Source organism: Ahaetulla prasina, chromosome 6 (genome assembly GCF_028640845.1).
Source record: "Ahaetulla prasina isolate Xishuangbanna chromosome 6, ASM2864084v1, whole genome shotgun sequence".
NCBI classification, from domain to species: Eukaryota; Metazoa; Chordata; class Lepidosauria; order Squamata; family Colubridae; genus Ahaetulla; species Ahaetulla prasina.
The window spans coordinates 47,938,563-47,961,847 of record NC_080544.1 but is presented as its reverse complement, the minus strand read 5'-3'; the positions used below and the strand labels follow the sequence as shown (position 1 = coordinate 47,961,847).

The 23,285-nt window shown below is 37.4% G+C and overlaps 1 protein-coding gene across 4 annotated transcripts in view; it reads left to right on the top strand.

Moving 5' to 3' along the window:
• INPP5F (inositol polyphosphate-5-phosphatase F) overlaps positions 1-23,285 on the top strand; it is a 47,920-nt gene that overhangs the window by 12,737 nt on the left and 11,898 nt on the right. For 2 of the 4 annotated variants that reach the window (XM_058187477.1, XM_058187479.1), the window contains exons 3-9: positions 11,503-11,639; positions 12,536-12,664; positions 15,791-15,958; positions 16,162-16,218; positions 18,030-18,228; positions 18,939-19,118; positions 22,107-22,174. In XM_058187477.1, the coding sequence (XP_058043460.1) occupies positions 11,503-11,639; positions 12,536-12,664; positions 15,791-15,958; positions 16,162-16,218; positions 18,030-18,228; positions 18,939-19,118; positions 22,107-22,174 (938 nt within the window). Of the gene's footprint in view, positions 1-11,502; positions 11,640-12,533; positions 12,665-15,389; positions 15,534-15,790; positions 15,959-16,161; positions 16,219-18,029; positions 18,229-18,938; positions 19,119-19,163; positions 22,175-23,285 lie in introns of those variants that run through there. The other 2 variants (XM_058187478.1, XM_058187480.1) reach the window with 2 other exon arrangements.

The window sequence follows — 23,285 nt, the reverse complement described above, 5'->3', positions numbered from 1 at the left end:
GAAGGGTTTTTCCTAAAGTCTACCACCATTTCTACGGTTTTGAGTGTGTTCAGTTCCAGATTGTTTTGGTTGCACCACAAGGCTAGTCGTTCGACCTCTCGTCTATATGCGGATTCGTCATTGTCTCGAATGAGACCAATCACTGTTGTGTCATCTGCGAACTTCAGTAGCTTAACAAATGGATCATTGGAGATGCAGTCATTGGTATACAGAGAGAAGAGAAGTGGAGAGAGCACACAGCCTTGGGGGGCCCCTGTGCTAATTGTACAGGTATTTGATGTGATCTTGCTTAGCTTCACCTGCTGCTTCCTGTTTGTTAGGAAGCTTGTGATCCACTTACAAGTCTGTTCCGGTACCTGTAGCTGGTTTAGCTTAGTTAGAAGAATGTCTGGAATGATGGTATTGAATGCTGAACTAAAGTCTACAAAAAGGACCCTTGCATAGGTCTTTGGAGACTCAAGATGTTGTAGGATGTAGTGCAGAGCCATATTAACAGCATCATCTGTTGATCTATTTGCTCGGTATGCAAATTGCAAGGGGTCTAACAGCGGATCCGTGATGGTTTTCAGGTAGGAAAGCACTAGCCTTTCAAAGGTTTTCATGACTACAGATGTTAGAGCAACTGGTCTGTAGTCATTCAGTTCCTTGATGGTGGGCTTCTTCGGCACTGGGATGATGGTAGAGCGTTTGAAGCAAGAAGGAACATAGCACATCTCTAGTGATTTATTGAAAATATGGGTGAAGATGGGGGCCAATTGGTCAGCACAGACTTTTAAGCAAGAAGGAGTTATCTTGTCTGGGCCTGGAGCTTTTCCTGGCTTTTGTCTGTGAAATAGGTCCTGCACTTCCTTTTCTGTGATCACTAGGGGTTGTGAACCCAATGAAATGGGGTCAGTTGTAGGAGGCTTGGCTGTTGTTGGTGTGTCTGAGATGGGGGTTGTGGAGATAGGTGGCTGTAGTTTCCTTTCAAACCTGCAGTAAAACTCATTCAGGTCATCTGCCAGTTGTTGATTACCTTCAGCCTGGGAAGGAGGTTTGCCATAGCCGGTGATATTTTTAAGAGTTTTCCACATGTTTGCTGGTTCATTTGCTGAAAATTGATTCTTTAGCTTTTCAGAGTAGCTTCTTTTTGCTGCTCTTATCTCCCTTGTTAGTGCATTTCTGGCCTGATTGTACAGCATTTTATCACCTTTTCTGTAGGCTTCCTCTTTGGAATGTCGTAGCTGCTTAAGTTTAGGTGTAAACCAAGGTTTGTTATTACTGTGTATTCGCAAGTTCCTTGTAGGTACACATAGGTCTTCACAGAAGCTGACATATGATGTTACAGTATCTGTGAGTTCATCCATTTATGTGGTTTCATGTGCTTTATGTTATTGTAAAAGCTAAATAAGATGTCTATGATAGTGGCCCCTAACCTTTTGGGCACCAGGGACTGGTTCCGTGGAATGAGGTTTTTCTGCTGACTGGAGGGTATGTGGTTTTGCATGTTGCCTACATTCTGCGGATGAGGGTTCACTTGTTTGTGCAACCTGGTTTCTGGCATTCCACAGACCAGGGCCAGTCTACGGACTGAGGGTTAGGGACCCCTGGTCTGAGGAGATTCTCAATTATCCACATCATGGTTGTCCCAAAGATGCCTTTTTTTTACTCAAAAGGCAACTGAAAAGAAGTCCAGTTGCCTTGGGGAGAGGGGCGGGAAGCACCTTTGGGAACTAGGCAAGTTTGTTCTTCACTAAGGAAATAACTTTGGACATACTGCTGAAAAAGAGAGAAAATAGTACTGTACACACACCTTAAATATTTCAGGAGTGAGGTCAGCCTGTTTTAGATTCTCTTGGCTTGTCCTCTGGCTTTCTTTACCTCATTTTTAAATAATACTTAGGCAAGCAATATCTTTTGTGAATTGGTTTGTGATGATTATTACAGTTGGGCTAATACAATTATTTCTCACAAACCAAATTGAGGCATAAAATTCAAGCTAATTTCAAATAAAAAATGGTCTACACATTTTACTTTCATTTGTCTGGCTTGTTCCAGTATTTTGAAAGAAAGATAGGTATGAGAAACTACAATATGCTGTATTTGTCATAATATGCTGCTTAAAGATTTTTTTTTAGCATCAGCAAACTAGATTTTATTCTAGAATCTGAAATCAGTATATAGATTTTATAGTTTGCATTTTATGTCTATAAAGTACTGATTACTAATATTGATGCTATGAGGAAATAAGTTTAAATGAAACCTGAATGTTGGTGTCTCATGTGTAGCATTTTACAAAGGTATGAACTTGTGAACAAGCTTTCATTGATAATTGGCTTCAGTACCTCCTTTATCCTGTTAGACAGCTATAAGGAAAGTAAGTATAGTAGAGTGTACCCAGACAAGCAATAGATGAATTTAAGATACTCCCCCCCTCACCTTTTTGGGAGTGTTTGTGTGAGGCAATTTCTCCCCGCCCTTCGTAATCCAATCCAATGTTTCTGCTGTATCCTGCAAAAATCTAATGCGAATGTAACTCTTTTCTTAGAGATAATAGAGCCCGTTTCAGAAAATGCAACAGGGAGTTACTATTGACTGTTTTTGTAAGTCTATTTTGCAGAGATAGCTTAATTCTCTGTGGCCTTAAAGCTGTACTTTGTGAACATTTCCTCTGCCTGTTATGGGTGGAAAATCTATCCCACTGTTGTTTCTTCATCCTCTTTCTGAAAAAAACTAAGAGGATAGTGTTACTTCCTTTAGAATTTTAGAAAAGCAAATAATTGCTGCTGCTATTTTTTTTATAAGGTCTCGTTCATAAGAAAAAAATCAAAGGAAGAGATGAAACTTTATTTTTAGATAAGTATGTTTATTGTAGCAAAGAAGCTTGTTGATTAAGGATCAGTCAGAATCCCCAGGAATTCCTGCCAATGGAAAAGTAGGACTGTAGTTGAGGGATAGCATTGGGTGCTTTGCAGAGGAAGAATGGTGTTACACTATTTTATAGGGAAGTATATGAGAATTCTATGGGATAGTACAAAAATATTCCTTGATATTTTAAAGATTTATTATGGAAATGTAATTGAGAGTTTGAAGCTCATTCTAACAGCAGAAATGGGATTTTGTAAAGTCATTGGGTATAGATGGTTTAAAACAGTTCCTCAGAAATTCAGTTTTATTAATTTTTGCATATTTATAGGTTTAATTATTTTGCTGTAAAAGCAAGTAATGTATTCAACTGAAAGAGAGTCTGTTTTTCAAATAATTTACCTTCAAAAACAAATAAAAATTAAATACCTCACAAGTACCGTAACATGTTTTTGAATGTTTGAAGTTTTGAATATTTTAAATATAGTAAATTTATTTATAATGAATAAATAATAGTCTGAGTACTATCGTATTCTAAATCTGTTTGAACAAATTACTTCGGAAAATATATTCGTATCTCTGTTTTTCCCTTCCTTTCTGGAAGCAGATTAGTAGAGGGACTGCATTGTGATTGGATACAAAGAGTATTTAGTTGAAACATTAGAGATAAAAAGGGTTTTCATTTTTTTTTTTGGCAGCAAAATTGTTTTCTAGATGCTGCAGATAAAATACAAAAACCAATTGTCAAACTGTCATTGAACTGTGTATATAAACAATTGCAGCGTTAGTAACAGCTTGCTTCATCTTGCCTGGTATGGGGTTTGCTCCTGTCCTTGAAAGATGGGCATGTACTCTGGCTATTAGTCAAAACAAGAGAAAATATCCATTGTGTTTTGAGGTGGGTGGAGTCATAATTTTTTTTGCTTGTTTCTTCCTGGCTATAAATACTGCTTTCTCCCAGACCCAGCATCATCCATGATTATGAGGAATACTTTCATTTATATTTGAATGAATGCAATAAAATAAGGTCTAAAACAGAAGAAAAAGGAGACATGCTTGAAGATCTCATGAATGATTCCATTGTTCTTTTAAGATATTTAGATACTTGAGGGAAGGCCTGAACAACAAGGGAAGGCCTGAACAACATGGTCAATGGGAAACAGCAGATAGATTAGTAGACTTGTTTTAATGTAACTTGTGCCACTCAAGCTGGATTTTTCTTTTATTTGTGCAATGACCTATTTTTTGTTAAAAAAATCTTGCTTATGCTTTGTAATATATTTTTAATCAGATAAGCAGACTTGCCCAGTAGAAAATTAGGTATTTTCTTTATCCTCAAGAAAAAATAATTTAACATGGACTTCTCAAAATAGACAAGTAAATAATAAAAAAAAGACAGAAAATCCTTTGAAATACATACGTATAAATCTGATTTTCTGTCTGCAAATGAAAACTTGGAGATCTTACCATTCCAATAAATCTCTGCATAGCTGTGTATGGCCATGTGGGTGTACACACAAATACACAGACATACACCTGACCTGAAACCCTACTCCAGAAGAAAACAGGGCCAGAACAACAGCAAAATGGAATGGATTTACTCATCAAAATATTGCCTATAAAAATGAAATGATAAAAGTCATTGATCTTTTTTCCTCTCGCCAAATATAACAATCATTCTCTTTTCTCTTACACAAACCACTGTCATAAAGAAAAACAGGTACAGAAACACCTCATCTTTTCTTCAGCTGAAATTAGTTATGAAACAACGTTACATAAGTGGAAGTCTGTTTGCATGATTGCATTTCTTCACCTCACAGGAACTGCAAAGAATATTCTTCTCCCAATCCCAGCAGCAAATTTGAGAACATATAGGCTGGTTGATAGATTGTGATGTCATAAAGCATTTGTAAAGACATAAACACCTGGGAATCTATTCCTTTTGTGAATGGAAGAGTTCTTTTCATCTGTGAAAAACCCTGAGATTAAGTTGCTTCCTTGTGAAAGATATGATGGAACTATTTTTACCAATTCCCTGTTCAGCCCCCTGCCATTTTCTTTCTTTCTTTCTTTCTTTTTTTTTTTAAACAGCTTGTCACAGGCTATAAGAAGCTTAAAGGGCAAGGGGGAATTACTCTTCCTGCAGATTTTTTTTTCTTTTGCTGTTAGGGCATCTCTTAAGTGGAGTTGTACAGCTGTAACTATGGATATATGCTATTTGAGATTTTTAAATCTTATTTAACTCAGCCTTGAAACAGATGCATTAGTTCTCCTTCAGCTACTAAAATAAAACCACTATTGATGCCGACCAAGGCAAACTAATATTAGCATAAAAATGATCCTTTAGATACAGTGTATTTTACTGTTCAATGAATGGAGTTGTAATTACACGAGATATCTATTCTAATTCTGGTTTTGGGCTTTATTACACTGATTATATCACTCTCAAAGTATTTGAAAAAAAAGTAAACTGGAAGTATTCAATTTTGAATCTTCAGAACAAATTTAATGCTCATTGGCATGCATTGTCATTGAATGTTATATAGTCATGATGAAGGATCTATGGCACTTAGCCATATCAGTGGGCACGCAAGCTCAGCTCCGATCTGCATGCATGCGCCAACCAGCTGATTTTTGGGTCTTCTGGGCGCACCAGAAGTAGGGAAACAGGCTGTTTCCTGTCTCCAGAGGGCGTAGGGGGTGGTGGGGAAGGCCTGTTTTTATCTCTTATCTGGCTCCAGAGTCTCTCTATGAGTCTGGGGAGGGTGAAAATGGCCTCCCACCCCCGGAGGCCCTCCGGAGGCTGGGGACAGCAAAAAAATTCACTTCCTGTTCAACCGGAAGTTGGTAAACGGGCTGTTTCTGGCCTCCAGAGGGCTTCCAGGCGGGGTGGGGAAGGCCATTTTCACCCTCCCCAGACTCATAGAGAGGCTCTGGATCCAGATGAGAGAGAAAAACGAGTCTACTGGGCCATTGTGTGCCAGGGGTGGGGTGGTGGTGTTGCGTGTGTATGCCTGGGGGCAGGGTGCATAGAATTATAGATGTGGGCATGCGTGCACGTGATCCCTCCGACCCCGTCTCCTGGCACGCGATGGCAAAAAGGTTAGCCATCACTGTTATATAGTCTTCATAAGGACTGAAAAACATTCTGCCTTATTCTTCAAAAATCATCAAAATATATGTTTTTGTTATTGTGTCCTCTGATTCGGTGGAATATTCAAGGTAAGTAATACTGGTTAAGATGCAGACCATAAATTAAAGCATAACTGGAATCGGCAATAACAGATATGGCAAAAGGGCTATAGATAATGTTAGTCAGATGTGGCTCTCCTGAGAGTGTATGCTGCGGCCTGGAGATTATGCAATAACTCTGATTTTACATGTCAATTTAAAAAATCCCCCTATCTGCTATTTATTGGATTTAAATCCCATTTATTTGGGGAGCTCAAATCAGTGCTACATATGGTCTCTTTCCTCATTTTATCATAGCCTGGGTTAAGAATGATTGGTCCATAGCTCCCCAATAAGCAACATGGCCCCATAGGATTCACAGTCTAACATATTAACCTGATTAATAAGTTATTTAATAGCATGGTAAACCAGATTCTATATGCAGTATTAGCATGGTTAGGCAAGGGTCAGGGCACAAGAAGAATAATTAGGATGAACTTAAATTAAAACTGAAAAATGTAAACATTTTTTTAAAAAGCCTATTATTTGGGTATGTAGTGTACTCTTTACTGACTGTATAGAGCTTTTCCATCTTTGGCTGCAGAGCACATAGTCAATCTGATTTCTGTGTTGACCATCTGGTGATGTCCATGTGTAAAGTCGTCTCTTAGGTTGTTGGAAAAGAGTGTTTGCTATGACCATCGCATTGTCTTGACAGAATTCTATCAGCCTGTGCCCTGCTTTATTTTGTACTCCAAGGCCATACTTGCCTGTTATTCTGGTTATCTTTTGGCTTCCTACTTTAGCATTCCAATCTCCCCTGATGATAAGGACATCATTTTTTGGTGTTAATTCTATCAGGTGCTGTAGGGCTTCATAGAACTGGTCAATTTCATCTTCTTCAGCACCAGTGGTTGGGACATAGACTTGAACTACTATGATATTGAATAGTTTGCCTTGGATTCGGACTGAGATCATTCTGTCATTTTGGGGATTGTATCCCAGTATTGCTTTTCCTACTTTTTTATTGATTATGAAGGCCACTCCATTTCTTCTGAGGGATTCTTGCCCACAGTAGTATACCTGACAGTCATCTGAATTAAATTCACCCATTCCTGTCCACTTTAGTTCGCTGATTCCTAAGATGTCAAAGCCAAAGATGGAGAAGCTCTATACAGTCAGTAAAAACAAGACCAGGAGCTGACTGTGGCTCAGATCATTTTTTTATTTATTTTATTTATTTATTTGATTTTTATACCGCCCTTCTCCCGAAGGACTCAGGGCGGTGTACAGGCAGCAGTAAAAAATAACAATACAATGTACAATTTAAAATAGAAATTAAGAAACTTATTATAATTAGCCTAGCATTTTAAAAATTTATAAAACTAAACCCCATTTAAAATAAATAACAAATTTAAAATCAATTAAATTTAAAATTTATAAAAATTAAAAAATTTAAGCCAGCCCCGCGCGAATGAAAAGGTGTGTCTTCAGTTCGCGGCGGAAGGTCCGAAGGTCAGGTATTTGGCGTAAACCCGGGGGAAGCTCGTTCCAGAGTGTGGGAGCCCCCACAGAGAAGGACCTTCCCCTGGGGGCCGCCAGCCGACATTGCTTGGCGGACGGCACCCTGAGAAGTCCCTCTCTGTGAGAACGTACTGGTCGGTGGGAGGCATACGGTAACAGCAGGCGGTCCCGTAAGTACCCGGGCCCTAAGCCATGGAGCGCTTTAAAGGTCGTAACCAAAACCTTAAAGTGCACTCGGGAGGCCACAGGTAGCCAGTGCAGCCTGCGCAGGAGCGGTGTTACGTGGGAGCTACGCGAGGCTCCCTCTATCACCCGCGCGGCTGCATTCTGGACTAACTGAAGCCTCCGAGTGCACTTCAAGGGGAGCCCCATGTAGAGAGCATTACAATAATCCAAGCGGGAGGTAACGAGCGCCTGAGTGACTGTGCGCAAGGCATCCCGATCAAGGAAGGGGCGCAACTGCTGAACCAGGCGAACCTGGTGGAAGGCCCTCCTGGCGACGGCCGTCAACTGATCTTCAAACGACAGCCGTTCATCCAGGAGGACCCCTAAGCTGCGCACCCTATCCTTTGGGGCCAATAACTCGCCTCCAACAGTCAGCTGCGGCTGCAGCTGACTGAATCGGGATGCCGGCATCCACAGCCACTCCGTCTTGGAGGGATTGAGCTTGAGCCTGTTTCTCCCCATCCAGACCCGTACGGCTTCCAGACACCGGGACAACACTTCAACAACTTCATTGGGGTGGCCCGGGGTGGAAAAGTACAGCTGAGTGTCATCAGCGTACAGCTGGTATCTCACCCCGAAGCCACTGATGATCTCACCCAACGGCTTCATGTAGATGTTGAACAGAAGGGGCGAGAGGATCGACCCCTGCGGCACCCCACAAGTGAGGCACCTCGCGATTGACCTCTGCCCCCCTGTCAACACCGTCTGCGGCCGGTCGGAGAGATAGGAGGAGAACCACCGATACACGGTGCCCCCCACTCCCAATCCCTCCAACCGGCGCAGCAAGATACCATGGTCGATGGTATCAAAAGCCGCTGAGAGGTCTAATAGGACCAGGGCAGAGGAATAACCCCTATCCCTGGCCCTCCAGAGATCATCCACCAATGCGACCAAAGCTGTCTCCGTGCTGTATCCGGGTTGGAAGCCGGACTGGAACGGGTCTAGATAGACGGATTCATCCAGGTACTGGGGTAGCTGTCGCGCCACGGCACTCTCTACAACCTTCGCAACGAAGCAAAGGTTGGAGACTGGACGGTAATTACCCAAAATAGCTGGGTCCAAAGAGGGCTTCTTGAGGAGGGGTCTCACCACCGCCTCTTTCAAGGCGGCAGGGAAAACCCCTTCCAACAAAGAGGCATTGATAATCCTCTGGAGCCAGCCTCGTGTCACCTCCTGAGTGGCCAGTACCAGCCAGGAAGGACACGGGTCCAGCAAACATGTAGTGGCGTGAAGCCTCCCCAACAACCTGTCCACGTCCTCAGGAGCACAGGGTCAAATTCATCAGATCATGAGCTTCTTCTTGCAAAATTTAGGCTTAAACTAGAGAAAATAGGGAAAAGCACCAGGCCACTCAGGTATGAACTAAATCATATCCCTGATGAATATACAGTAGAGGTGACAAATAGATTTAAAGAATTAGATCTGATAGACAGAGTGCCTGATGAACTATGGACGGAGGTTCACAACATTGTACAAGAAGTAGCAACTAAAACCATTCCAAAGAAAAAGAAATGCAAGAAAGCAAAATGGCTGTCTGAGGAAGCTCTGCAAATAGCTAGGAAAGAAGGGCTAGGCTAGGGAAAAAGAGAAAGATACACCCAGTTGAATGCAGAATTCCAGAGAATAGCCAGAAGAGATAAGAATGCATTCTTAAATGAACAGTGCAAAGAAATAGAAGAAAACAATAGAATAGGGAGGACCAGAGATCTATTCAAGAAAATTGGAGATATGAAGGGAATGTTTCATGCAAAGGTGGGCATGATAAAGGACCAAAATGGCAGGGACCTAACAGGCAGGAGAGATTAAGAAGAGGTGGCAAAATTACACAGAAGAACTATACAAGAATGAGCTTAACATCCCTGATAACCACGATGGGGTGGTCACTAACCTTGAGCCAGACATCCTAGAATGTGAAATTAAATGGGCCTTAGGAAATCTGAGCAACAACAAAGCTAGTGGAGGAGACAGTATTCCAGCTGAGCTATTCAAAATCTTAAAAGACGACGCAGTAAAAGTGCTACATCCAATTTGCCAGCAAATTTGGAAAACTCAACAATGGCCACAGGATTGGAAAAGGTCAGTTTACATTCCAATTCCAAAGAAAGGCAATGCCAAAGAATGTTCAAACTATCTCACCATTGCACTCATTTCACATGCTAGTAAGGTTATGCTTAAAATCCTACAAGCTAGGCTCCAGCAATATATGGATCGAGAACTACCAGAAGTACAGGCAGGATTTCGTAGAGGCAGAGGAACTAGAGATCAAATTGCCAACATACGCTGGATCATGGAGAAAGCTAGGGAGTTCCAGAAAAACATCTACTTCTGCTTCATTGACTATGCTAAAGCCTTTGATTGTGTGGATCACAACAAATTGTGGCAAGTTCTTAAAGAGATGGGAGTACCAGACCATCTTATTTGTCTCTTGAGAAACCTGTATGCGGGTCAAGAAGCCACAGTGAGAACTGGACATGGAACCACTGATTGGTTCAAAATTGGGAAAGGAGTCCAGCAAGGCTGTATACTGTTACCCTGCCTATTTAACTTGTATGCAGAACACATCATGAGAAAGGCGGGGCTAGGTGAATCAAAAATTGGAATTAAGATTGCCGGAAGAAATATCAACAACCTCAGATATGCAGATAATACCACTCTAATGGCAGAAAGCGAAGAGGAACTAAAGAGTCTCTTGATGCGGGTGAAGGAGGAGAGTGCAAAAGTTGGCTTGAAACTCAACATTAAGAAAACTAAAATCATGGCATCCATCCCTTTCTATTCCTGGCAGATAGATGGTGAAGAAATGGAGATAGTGACAGATTTTATTTTCCTGGGCTCCAAAATTACCGCAGATGGGGACTGCAGCCAAGAAATTAAAAGACGCTTGCTCCTGGGGAGGAAAGCTATGGCAAATCTAGACAGCATACTAAAAAGCAGAGACATCACCCTGCCAACCAAAGTGCGTATAGTCAAAGCTATGGTTTTCCCAGTTGTAATGTATGGCTGTGAAGGTTGGACCATAAGAAAGGCTGAGTGCCAAAGAATTGAGGCCTATGAACTCTGGTGCTGGAGAAGACTCCTGCGAGTCCCTTGGACTGCAAGGCGAACAAACAAGTCAGTTCTAGAGGAGATCAGCCCTGACTGCTCTTTAGAAGGCCAGATCCTGAAGATGAAACTGAAATACTTTGGTCACCTAATGAGAAAGAAGGACTCACTGGAGAAGAGCCTAATGCTGGGAAAGATTGAGGGCAAAAGAAGAAGGGGACGACAGAGAACGAGGTGGCTGGATGGAGTCACTGAAGCAGTAGGCATGAGTTTAAATGGACTCCAGAGGATGGTAGAGGACAGGAAGGCCTGGAGGAATGTTGTCCATGGGGTTGCGATGGGTCGGACACGACTTCGCAACTAACAACAACAGTGTACTCTTTCTGCAAATAATTTTTTAAATTATTTTAACCACCATGTTCATTATTAGAAAAATATCAAAAATCCTATCTGTCTTAGGAAGGGATAGATACTGGTTTGTTTTGGTGAAAGAAAAATATTTTTTTCCCCAGTTTTTTCAGCTCTGGGGTTCTCTAACCCTAATTCCATACTGAGAAGAGGCTTTTCCTCTTTAGTGTTAGCATGTAATTTTGTCAGCCTGATGAAGAGAATATATAAATTGAAAGGTTGCTATTCACGTGGTTAAAATTATAATTGAAACGTCTGTTTCCAAACTTAGATTTGTATTTCTTACAGATTTGCCTTGGTGGTTGCTTCTAATTCGCCAAAAAGTAGTTGTTGGCAAGCTTCCAGGAGATCATGATGTATGTAAAATTACGAAAATTGTTGCAATACCACTTTCTGAAGCAGAACCTCAGGATCTGGACTTGGAGGTAAGATGGAATCCCAGCAATTCATAAAAAGAGTCAACCAACTTAACATGATTGGAATGATATTTAAGTGGAAATGAAAGTTACATGATCAAATCAGGTAGCCATGCTGAATAACAATTTTTAGGTAAACATTTATCATGTGATCATTAACATCAAGGTTGACTCAGCCTTCCATCCTTCCGAGGTCGGTAAAATGAGGATCCAGATTGTTGGGGACAATATGCTGACTATGTAAACCGCTTTGAGAAGGCTGTAAAGTGGTATATAAGTGCTATTGCTATTATTTGACCCAAAGGATAACTGGATAATAAGTGGATGTAAACATTTCTTATCAAACATTTGGAAAAATTCTTCCTTTCCATCTCTCAATTGCTGTCTTTTACTATACGGCTTGTTTACTGCATTTATATCTTGTTTCTTCTCTACAGTCATTTGCATTGTATCAGATATCTTTTTAATGAGATGTCTCTGCTGTGATTAGATATACAAATGACAATTAGTTTTGCCAAAAATCTTACTCCAACTGACTTGTTAATTAAATCCTTGACAGTGATCTTTCTCAAGATTAGACAGTAGATGGGGTAGAAAAGCTTTTTAAAATGTGGAACCTTATAATTTTTAGCAGATACTAGATAATTCTTTAGTGATAGCTAGAATGAATTCTATACAACTTTTCCAAGTTTTTTTTCTCTTTATTATCCTTGTTTTATTGTAAGTATACAGAATATGAAGGGCAGTTATTCAAAAAATAACTATTTTAAAAATGTATTTGATATCATGCAAATGTTAATTATGCAAATTATTTAATGTTCTTAGAAAAATATTAATAAATGAATTCATATTTTATATAACTAAATTCATTAAGCATCTTTTTAACAAAACGTATTGCTTTTCAGCCCTGTAAAAAACATCATTTTGGAATATATAAAACAGAGAAAATTACACAGTCTCCAGATGATTCTAAATTTCTGCTAAGAACCTTCACTCAGATAAAAACAAATGTTTCCTCTTCTAATAAAAAGAAGGTAAGAATTATTTATTAGATTTTAAAGAATTTTTGACGTAGACACTGTAAACAGTACTCGCCTATTTATTTAATTTTGTACTTTTTCGCCAATGAATTGATTAATATAGTCACAAATATTTAAGCATATTTCTGTTTCACTTGTTTTGGAGGTATTTCTTGATTAAATTGCCCCTTTCACCCTGTCTTCCACTGTTTATTTCTGCTGCCTTTTTTTCCTGTTATACTTCTGAACTTTGCTAAAATCCCCACAAGTATAATCAAGGGCACTTTACTTTATCTGCCAGATCAATTTTTTATCTCCTATTTTCACCCTGCTTAGATACAGTCTACTAAACTTTACTACTTGAAGCCTTTTATGCCTTTATATGATTTGACTGGTTCCATCCCCATTTGTCAGATTCGGTTCTAATAGAGCCTTTATTTTGCTCTTTCGCTCTCCTTGGGCCCTCAAATGTATGTGTTTACTGTTCTCACTTGGACTTTTGTGGGCACTGCCTTTTAGTATTTCATGTAAGTTTGAAACTCTGCTGTATTCCTGATAATTTCTAACTGGACAATTGTATAGCTCTAATGATATCTTTCATATTACAACTTAGACATGTTATCACCATTTCAATCAATATGTTCAATACGGCTTTTAATCTCTTTTCTAAAGTTCTTCTCCAAATATGCCCATCTGCCTGCATCTGTTTTTCCCATGAAAGATTCCCTAGGAACACTTTAAATAATTTATTGTTTTTATCAGTTGCAAAACCTTGGATTCATTTGCCTTTTTTGTTTCTTACATTCAGTTTGCGATTGACTCCCCTACGTTACTACTGAACTTTGCAACAAATGTTTAGTTTCCTTCTCTCTCTCCCCCCCACCCCTTTATAGTCAAATCTCAGAAATGGGAGCTGGTATCAACAATAATCTCAGTATTGTTTTTCCCCGTCTGTTTTAAGATTCATATTAAACTTACTATCCTCAATTGCCATAGGTTTTATATGGTTTTATTCCATGAATTTCCAGCTTCGCAATTCAATCATGCTTTTCTCATAAGTAGCTATATTATGTTGTCTTTTTAAATTAGCTATACCTGGTATTTGCTGTCAGAATGCCCAGGTGATTTTCTGTTGTTTTTTTAACTTAAAGGAGGTCAGTCCACATGAAAAAGAAATTTAAAAAATAATTCCCTCCTGATTTTGTTTAGGAACTGAAATGTAGTGCAAATATAGCACAGTATGGAATATGATAACATTGACATAAACTTAACATTTATGTTTCAAATGACAATTAGTCTGATTCTGCACTAATTTTGTCTACCAACTAGTGTTTCAAACATTAAACTTCCTTGTTCTGAAAAAATTATATACAGAATTTCAGGATACTAGTTTCTAGATGATGAACAGCAAGGGCAATAAAGGACATCCTACAATTATCTGGAGCCCTTGTGCAATAAAAGATGCTGATCCTTTGCTGCTGATATGGAACCAAAAGAAATGTAGTAAGGGAAAGGGTGAAAATCAAATACTATAACTATTACTGCATACTGCATAGTAATTAGTAACATCAATTCTTAGTAGCATCAATTCTCATTTAACTTATTCCCTATTAAAGCATATAACAAAAACAAAATGAGTACTGGAGGAAACAAAAATACAATTCATGATACAAGTGCTTTGATATGCACATCAATAAATATTATATATGAAACCACATTAATAGCCACGGTCTATAGAGCATATAAGAATGTAGACTAAAATGTTAATTTGAAACACAAATGGGTTTAAATCAAAGTTCAACAGAATCAACAGAAATTTATAAGCTGTAGTTGCTTTGAATTCTTTCCAGTAATGCTGATGCAGAACATGTTTTTAATGCAATAGTAGCATACATCTTATATTTATATGGGATTTCCCTTGAAATGTATTCAGAAGCTTCAACTGGTACAAGTGCAGCAGCACAATTAGTCTTTGTGGCCCTTAGTTGCACCACTGTTTCGCGAGCTGCCTGTTTGTTTCCGGGTACAGTTCAAGATGTTGGTTTTGATCTTCAAAACCCTACATAGGATAGATCCAGATTACTTGATGAGCCATCTTGTCCTTCTAAAACAAGCCATTGGTCAAGAAACTCCAACTAATGGGATCCAGGAGAATGGGACCTCTGCTGTAGTCTTCTGGAACATTCTGCCCTCTGGGATGAAGTTTGCCCTCACCCTCCTATTTTTCCTCAAGGACCAGAAGTCATGACTTCACCTCTTCCCTGCACGTCTTGTTCTGCCTTGCCCATCTTTTTAATTTCATATTATTGTCCTTCTATTATTTACTGTTCTATTCCTTTGCTATTGTTTATTTTTTTATTTTTTCCCCATTTTATTGTTGTAAGCTATGGCAAGATGTAAATTTAATAAATAAGTAAATAATTAAATACCAACCTCACAAGTGGACTTAATGGATCATGTTTTCACTTATGAAGTCATCAATTAAATATTAATTGCTGTATTTTGAAGCAATAGATTTTGTGGTTCATGAGAAGAAATTATATTTACAATTGGCAACTTTTGAAGTGCTTTATTTATGAATGGCCATTTGCAGTAAGCATCTAGAGAGATTGCCTTTTAAAGTTGTGTATACAGGATTTAAACCTTATTATGAGCAGTACTTTTTAAAAAATAGGAGATGTGATGCCCTCTTTCTTTCATTAAATAAAAATAGTACCTTTTACATTTTTTTATTATTTAGGACACTGTTGGAATATGTTTGAGTTACATTATGTAATATGTAGAACTAGTACAATCCTATATCTAATGAAGATTCTGTGCAGCATGTGGTCTTTCCTCCTGTAACTCTAGATGTTTCTTCATACTATTCTTGGTCATAAATTTGGTAGGTAACTTTACTTGAAGTGTTATTTCTCAGCCTTGTAGAATATAATAATAACAGCATATTTTATATGGAAAAAGTATCTACAAAGTTGTAATTCTCACTGTGTTTGTTTGAAAAGACCTCATCTATGAAAGATTTATATTTTTTTTATTTAAACAAAAGCAAATTGTTGATGGTACATTATGAAAAATCATGTTTAGGTTAGTGACAGGTAACCAACTCACTGTACTGAAATAGAACATTTTGTCCTTTTGTAGGTTAAAGAAAGTAAAGAGAAAGAAAGACTGGAGAGACGTCTATTGGAAGAACTGTTCAAAATGTTTATGGATGCTGATTCTTTTTATTATAGTTTGACTTATGATTTAACGAACTCTATACAAAGGCAAAGTGCATGTGAGAAGACTAACTTGCCCCTTTGGAAAAAGGTAAATAATATGTCTCTTGAAAGATCAGCCATAGATACATAGGGCATCTATTTTAAGGAAAGAAACATTAGTGTTTCCTTATCTTTCACAAATGAAGTTCTTGTTCCTGAACTATTGTGATAAATATAGATTTTTCTGTAGTCTTTGATATTTCAGTTTTCTGTAATATTTGGCTACAAAAGGTTTACTTTTATATGTTTCAGGTTGATGATAGATTCTTTTGGAATAAGCACATGATTGAAGATCTGATAAACCTTGGAGTAAGTAATATTCCATATACTTATGGTTCCTTGAGAATTTCAATGAATTAATCAGATAGTACTCTAGTACTCTATTCTTGATACCATTTAGTCTAAAGAAATCATTAATGTTTCATGTAACTTATCCTAATTTTCTGTGGCACAAACATTTAGGTTTCTAATAGTGCTTCCGTTTAAATACCAAGTGGAACTGTTACTGACTTTCAAAGACATTCCTCCATGATTCCAGCTTTCTTAAGATACGTGGTTGCTAGCTTTCCACAAAGAAACTCAATGGGCAAGCTGGCAGGAAGTCAGAAGTTGCTCTTGCTCCCACTGTTTTTTTGCCTGCCCATGTTCATTGTGTTTCTTTGCTTAAGTAAGAAAATACCTTTGAAACAATGACTCAGTGGCACACGGGTTGTCTAGTAAAATTATATAGACCAAAGTCTGAACAAAAAAAAATTGCAATAAAGCATCAAATAGAGAAAGTGTACAGTGTCTAAGATTGGAATACAGATAAAACACTGAAGAAAAGCATTGGAAATATCTTCCAGATATATAAGCCTATAGAAATAAAGAATCTAACATACAGTTTTTATCATGAAATACAGTATATTTTTTGTAAAAATGTATTAAATGAAAAAAAATAGAATTGGTCTTTTTTTTTATGGGTTTGTCATCATCCATGAAGTTATGATACCTAGATTGGCAATAAGCATTATCACATGTTATGAGTTTCTTGAAGGAGCCTTTCCTAGGAGGTAAATAATAAAGCTGGAAGTCACTGGCAGATATTCACCCCATTCAGGTAGATTTATCTGCTGCTGGAAGAATATTTCTTAGTTGCCTTTTGGCCTAGATAACACTCCAAAGGTGGCCTGCAGTTAATATTTTTAAAGGAAACTGAAAAACATCATTTACCTCAAGCAGGAAAAAATATATTAAAAAAACAAAGTTGATAACATTTTAAAATCACTTTGTGTAGAATTGTGCAGAACAAAAATATTTCCACAGTCCATCTAAAATATAATTTATAAAACTATATGCAGCACCTTTTGAGTGACTCATTTCTAACTATCCTGTACAAGCCAAATCCTTTTGTAAAATAACAGTTTATGGTATCAGATGTAGCTGTTAGGTACAACAAAAGCAACATGAGTGTCTTTACTCTTTTTCCTTGGAAGTTAATCTATTGAAAAGTATTTAGTTTCATTCTGTCTCTCTGTTGCCATCATTTGTTGTACAACCTTAGTTGGAAAAGGGATATTAAAGATTCATTATTAATCATCTAAGTTATTCACAGTTTCCTTTAGAGGAAGAGAAACTTCCAAATAACTCCTTTTTATGACCCTGTAATCCTTTATAAGCATTTATAATTCCCATTAAGCGGTTGCTTGGTGTTTTCCATATAATTTTATTAACTCATATTGGTAAGCTTCAAATGGTCAGCAGTCCAAGTATCCCTGAGTTATTTTGAATTGTCTATTAAATTTGTTTTCTTAATTTTTAATTGTTATTTTAAGTTTAGCTATGTAGTAAAATTATTATTATTATGCAATAGAATTTCATAATATATTAAATATACAAATAAGTGAAACTGCCCAGAGTTGCTGTAACAATAAGGGTATCATATAAATTAAATAAATAAATCAAATTACAGAGCAAAAAATTGCTTAGCTATTTTATTGTAATCTATAGTCAGATATTTATTAATTTAACAAATGCAAAATTTAAAATAAAAACTTTGTATACTACTGCTGCAGCTATTTTCATTTATTTAATTTTTGTGTTCTATAAATTGCATGTATATGTTTTTTAATGTCCTGCAGCAATCTGAAGTGGACTTTTGGATTATCCCAGTCATCCAGGGATTTGTACAAATTGAAGAACTTGTAGTTAATTACAATGAAACATCAGATGAGGAGAAAAGCAGCCCTGAAACACCATCTCAGGAGCCCATTTGTGTAGATTACATTCATCCAAGTTTTCTTGTGGCACTTATCTCACGGAGGAGCCGTCACAGAGCGGGTAAGTTTATTCGGTATAGTCTAGAGACCAAAAAGCTTTAGCGATTATTTTTATGGAAACAAGTATTTCCTATTTGCATTTCTATACAGAAATTAAAATACTCACTTAAGACCATAAGAAGCACTTGAAAAATTGGACAAGACTTGACTTTTTTCAAACTATATCCCCTCCAACCCTTATATTCAGAGACCAGCACATATTTCCTTTCTTTGTGGGATGAGGGTAGAATGAAGGGGATATTCATGCTAAGGATATTATATGCTTGCCTATGTTGTAATGAATTTCACCAGTTAATTATAAGTCTATGTATTGAAGTCATTTTTTCCTGTTCTACATCTATAAACCAGCTTTGTCCTATAAAAGAAAGATAAGTACTAAATTTCTCCTTGTCCATATTTTCCATGCTTCTATTACAATCCATCCTTAGACATTTTCGTCAAGCTAAAGAGTCCCAAATATTCTAAGCCTTTTTTTATATGGAAGATATTTGAATCCCATGATCATATTGGTTCTACAGTTTTTCCAGCTGTGTTATCTCATAATTGCTAGTATTACTTGAGAGACTTGAATGAGGAATTTTATGAAAAAGTTTTGGAAATGCAGTATTAAGTAGCTAGGGTGCTAAGTGAACAAATGTTATGTGAGCTACTGAACATGCAAGTTCAATCTCTTTTCTGAAATTCTTTGCTTCCCCCCTCCCCCCCTCCCAGGGATGCGTTACAAACGAAGAGGAGTGGATAAAAATGGGAATGTAGCAAATTATGTCGAGACTGAACAGTTGATCCATGTTCATAATCACACTCTATCTTTTGTTCAGACAAGAGGCTCTGTGCCTGTTTTTTGGAGTCAGGTTGGTTATAGATACAACCCACGGCCACGTCTTGATAAGTGTAAGTATTCATATGATATATAATGCAGTTATTCAATCATCTTTCAAATTAGTGTGGTAACTTTTATCACAAAGTGATTTTTAAAAATTATTTTCTGTTTATGTCTCCCTAATGTACTTAGGCTGTCATTGACATCTTCATGGTTATTTTTTATATCAATGTAGTTACATGATAAATAAAAATTTCTTATTTTTTTTATTAAAAAAGCCAATTATTTGATAGAAATATCATAACCTGAATTTGAATTTAGTTGAATGTTTTACAAATATTTAACTAAATCTCTAGCAAATTCTTAGAATGACATGATATTCCAAGTAAATGTACATCTATGTATGTTTATATGTGTATCCATAGGTGTATATATTTGTAGGCTTCATATTTTCCTAGAGAGGTAACCTTAACAACTACTTAACCTAGTCATATCTTCTAGTAGTTTTCTTTCCTTTCTGACAGTATATGAATAGGGTTAAAAGGCACTGTTTTGGTAATACATTGTCTTCACCCACTTTTGGTAGAAAATCCCTATTGAGCAATTTACTGGATATGACCAGTCCCTTCCTCATTCCTCAAACAAGCGGCAGTGACAATGGAAAGGAAAGGAAATAAAAAAATGGTAGTTCCTTAAGCCCTGACTTACAGAAAACCTGCTTATACTGATTATCAGATTCTGCTGTTATCCTCTTTTCGAATACCCTTCTTCTGTTCCCAACCCCACCATGCTATATTCATTTCTTCAATCTTATTCAACAGCCAGTTTGGCATAGTAGTAAAGACAACAGGTTAAAAAGAGGGGAAGTTTTTTTCTCCACAATAACAACCCTGTGAAATACATTGGGTGACCCAAAGTCACCAATGAGCTCACATGACTTAGGGTGGACTTGTACTTGTTTCTCTCCAGTCCTAGTCTAACATTTCAGTTTCTATACCAGGGGTGAAATGCTCCTGGTTCGTACCAGATTGGCTGATCCGGTAGTGATGGCGGTGGGTGGTTCGGAGAACCGGTAGTAAAAATCCCTCTCCCCGCCCATGCCCAGGTGAGCCACGAGATCGTTAGAGCCTTTTTTTAACTTTTAAAAGCATTTTTTTACAATCTATTCGGCCGAATAGGTTGTAAAAAATGCTTTTAAAAGGTTAAAAAAAGGGTCTTACGATTACAGCTGAGCCACGTGATCATCAGAGCCTTTTTAAAACTTTTAAAAGCATTTTTTACAACCTATTCTGCTGAAGAGGTTGTAAAAAATGCTTTTAAAAGTAAAAAAAAGATCGCACGCCACAGCTGATCACCCCCCTCCCCCCACTCATTGTTCTACTTACCCATGCCTCCTTTTGGCATGTACTGCATGTGTGCACAGCAAACAAACCAGTAGTAAACCAGTTCAGATTTCACCACTGTTCTATACTACAGTTGGGTTATTGGTTACTCAGTTAATCTGAACTACAAGAAGTATGCCTGTTGCCTTGACTTTATTTGACATACTATTCTTGAAATGTTATAAAGAGTCACCTTAAATAAGCTATTAGTGTGACTCCATATAGTATATCTTAGTACAGTCAAATCTGGAATTGAAATTTTATGGTTGCTTGTTAAGATATGTCAGCCTGTAACTTGCTATTTTGGAATAGTATGGAGATGTGTTGAAAGACTGAACCTGAATTACATCCTGTCATTCAATATTGCATTACCATCTTCTTTTCCATAAATTACATCCTTTAGAATAATTACTAAATTCTTGCATGAAGGTCATTTGAAGATCTTACTATTTATTTGTTTTAATCTCAAGTAACTTTGGGTGGATAGAAATACAGTCAACGCTCCCCCCAATAAATTGATAATTGGCAGCCAAAATAAAAACAATAACAAAATCAAATATAAGTAGACATATAGTACAAATATTTCAATAAAATTAATATAATTCCCAGTCTGGGAACCAAGCCCTTTCTTCAGGTCCTTGTGAAAGACCAACAGGTTTTAACAAATGTTAAAATATATAAGCCCTTGCTGAGATTAATTTTTAAAAAATGTTCTTGTGTATTGCAAAGATGAAATTGCAGATTTGTTTTAGAGGATTAGATGTAGTGATTTAATGCATCTGGTTTTTACTAACCAACTGGTGATGAAGATGGATTTTATTAAGGGTTTGAAAGGGACCAACGTAGTAATGTAAAACCTTCCATGGTTCTCCAGTGATAGCAGGACATTCTTTGTGCTCTCTGAAGAAAAAGACGCTCCTAATGTTTTCTTTACTCTATCTCTAACATTAATGGTATGCAGTCAAACACAGCTCTCTCAGTGTCATTTTTTGGGTGATCCTAAAGATTGAGCGAGCTTAAACATTTGGAAATTTTGCTTTTGGGGAGGTAGGTTTAAACTTTTCAAATGTTTAAGGCCATCATTTTACTCCTTAAATTCTGAAAGTGCTTCCTGAAATGTGTCTTAATCCTGTCCAGTGTTTGAATTGTGGCTGTTGATTTGCCTGTGTCTGAAAACCTCTTGAAAGGATGATATTTGTGCAACTGTATTGTATTGGGTCGGAGGGCCACATCAACTTCCAGCTGCTGGGATGCTGTTGATGTCTCTTTCTGCTACTATTTTTTTTTTAAAGAAAAAATTGCTTTACTATAATGTAGTTATATTTTGGCAGCATGTAATTGTTGTCAAGTGATTTGGCAGTTGTAATTGATGTATTCAAATGGCATGCTGCTCCATAGTCTCATGAAGACTTATACACACAGATCAGTATTTAAAAAACTGCAGTTAAAAATGTGTCGCTATAAAAAGATCTTTCATTATTTATTTGCTGACATACATTGCTTAATGATTATTTGTAAATGTTATTGCACTGAATTCTACAATCTATAATAATTCTTTAAAATATTTTAATTACATCTCTAATTCAGTCTAGTGATATGCTGTTCCAATCTAATACTGCTGCTTTTCATGGAAACATCTCAAAGGGAACGGTCAACCAATATATCTTTCTTTTGTAGGTGAGAAGGAAACTGTTACTTACTTCCGTGCACATTTTGAAGAACAATTAAACATTTATAAAAAACAGGTAGTTTTACCATCTTATAAGACCGTGTTAAATTATTAACAGTTTGGCAATTTTATGCAATTTACATCTGTTCAGTTAATGATTAATAATGATGATTCAATGTTCCAGTGAATGTTGAGTAGTCTCAAAAAAGTGTCTTATGACCTGTCCTCCAAGTTACAAGTTTTGCACCACCTCCATACTTACATGATTGTAATTTGGGTGCTTGGCAACCAGCTAACATTTATGATAGTTTCAGAGTCTTCCAATCTCATGATTGTGATTTGCAGCCTTCTGAGTTGGCTTCCAATAAGCACAGTCAATTGGGGAAGATGAATTCACTTAATGACAGTGTGATTAAGGTAATGATAGCAGTGATTTACTTAACAACCTCAGTAAAATTGGTTGTAAAATCAGGTTGAGTCACATAATAACTCACTTAATGACCACATCACTTAAGTAACCAAAATTTCAGTCCCAAATGAGGTTATAAGTCGAGGACTACCTATACTGTTCTTTTTAATGTTCTGAAAAAAAGAAAAGATTTTGGTAAGATGTAGTACTTCGTGAATTATAAAAAATTGCTTACCATGTAATTCTGGATTGTCTCTAATGGTGGTTTTGTGTTAGTGGAAAGCAACTTGACCAGTGGTGGATTGCTATGGGTTTGTCCTGGATCGGACGAATCAGTAGCGGCAGGATGCTCCGTCCGGACGTCTCTGTGCATGCACAGAAGCATGATGTGCCTGTGTGTGCGTGCCTGCGCCTGCGAGCAAACCAGTAGCAGCTGAAATTGAAACCCACTACTGATTTTGACGTATGTTTGCTGTGGCAGCAAACATTTCTGAATATTCCCGTTTCTCCTGCATTTCCTGTCTTATTACTAGTCATGTGCAATAGGAGTTTTCTGGGGCAAACTTTTGGGGTGAGGAAAAATTTCTAAAAACTGAAAGGGTAAAAGCTGAGTGCCTCATGTTACATAAACAAAAAGGTATCCCTTTAAGGCAGTGTTTCTCAACTCTGTCACTTTAAGATGGATGGACTTCAAGTCCCAGAATTCCTCAGCCAGGGTGGATGGGTTCACCGATCTTAAAGTTGCCAAGATTGAGAAACACGGGTTTAGAGTGAAGCA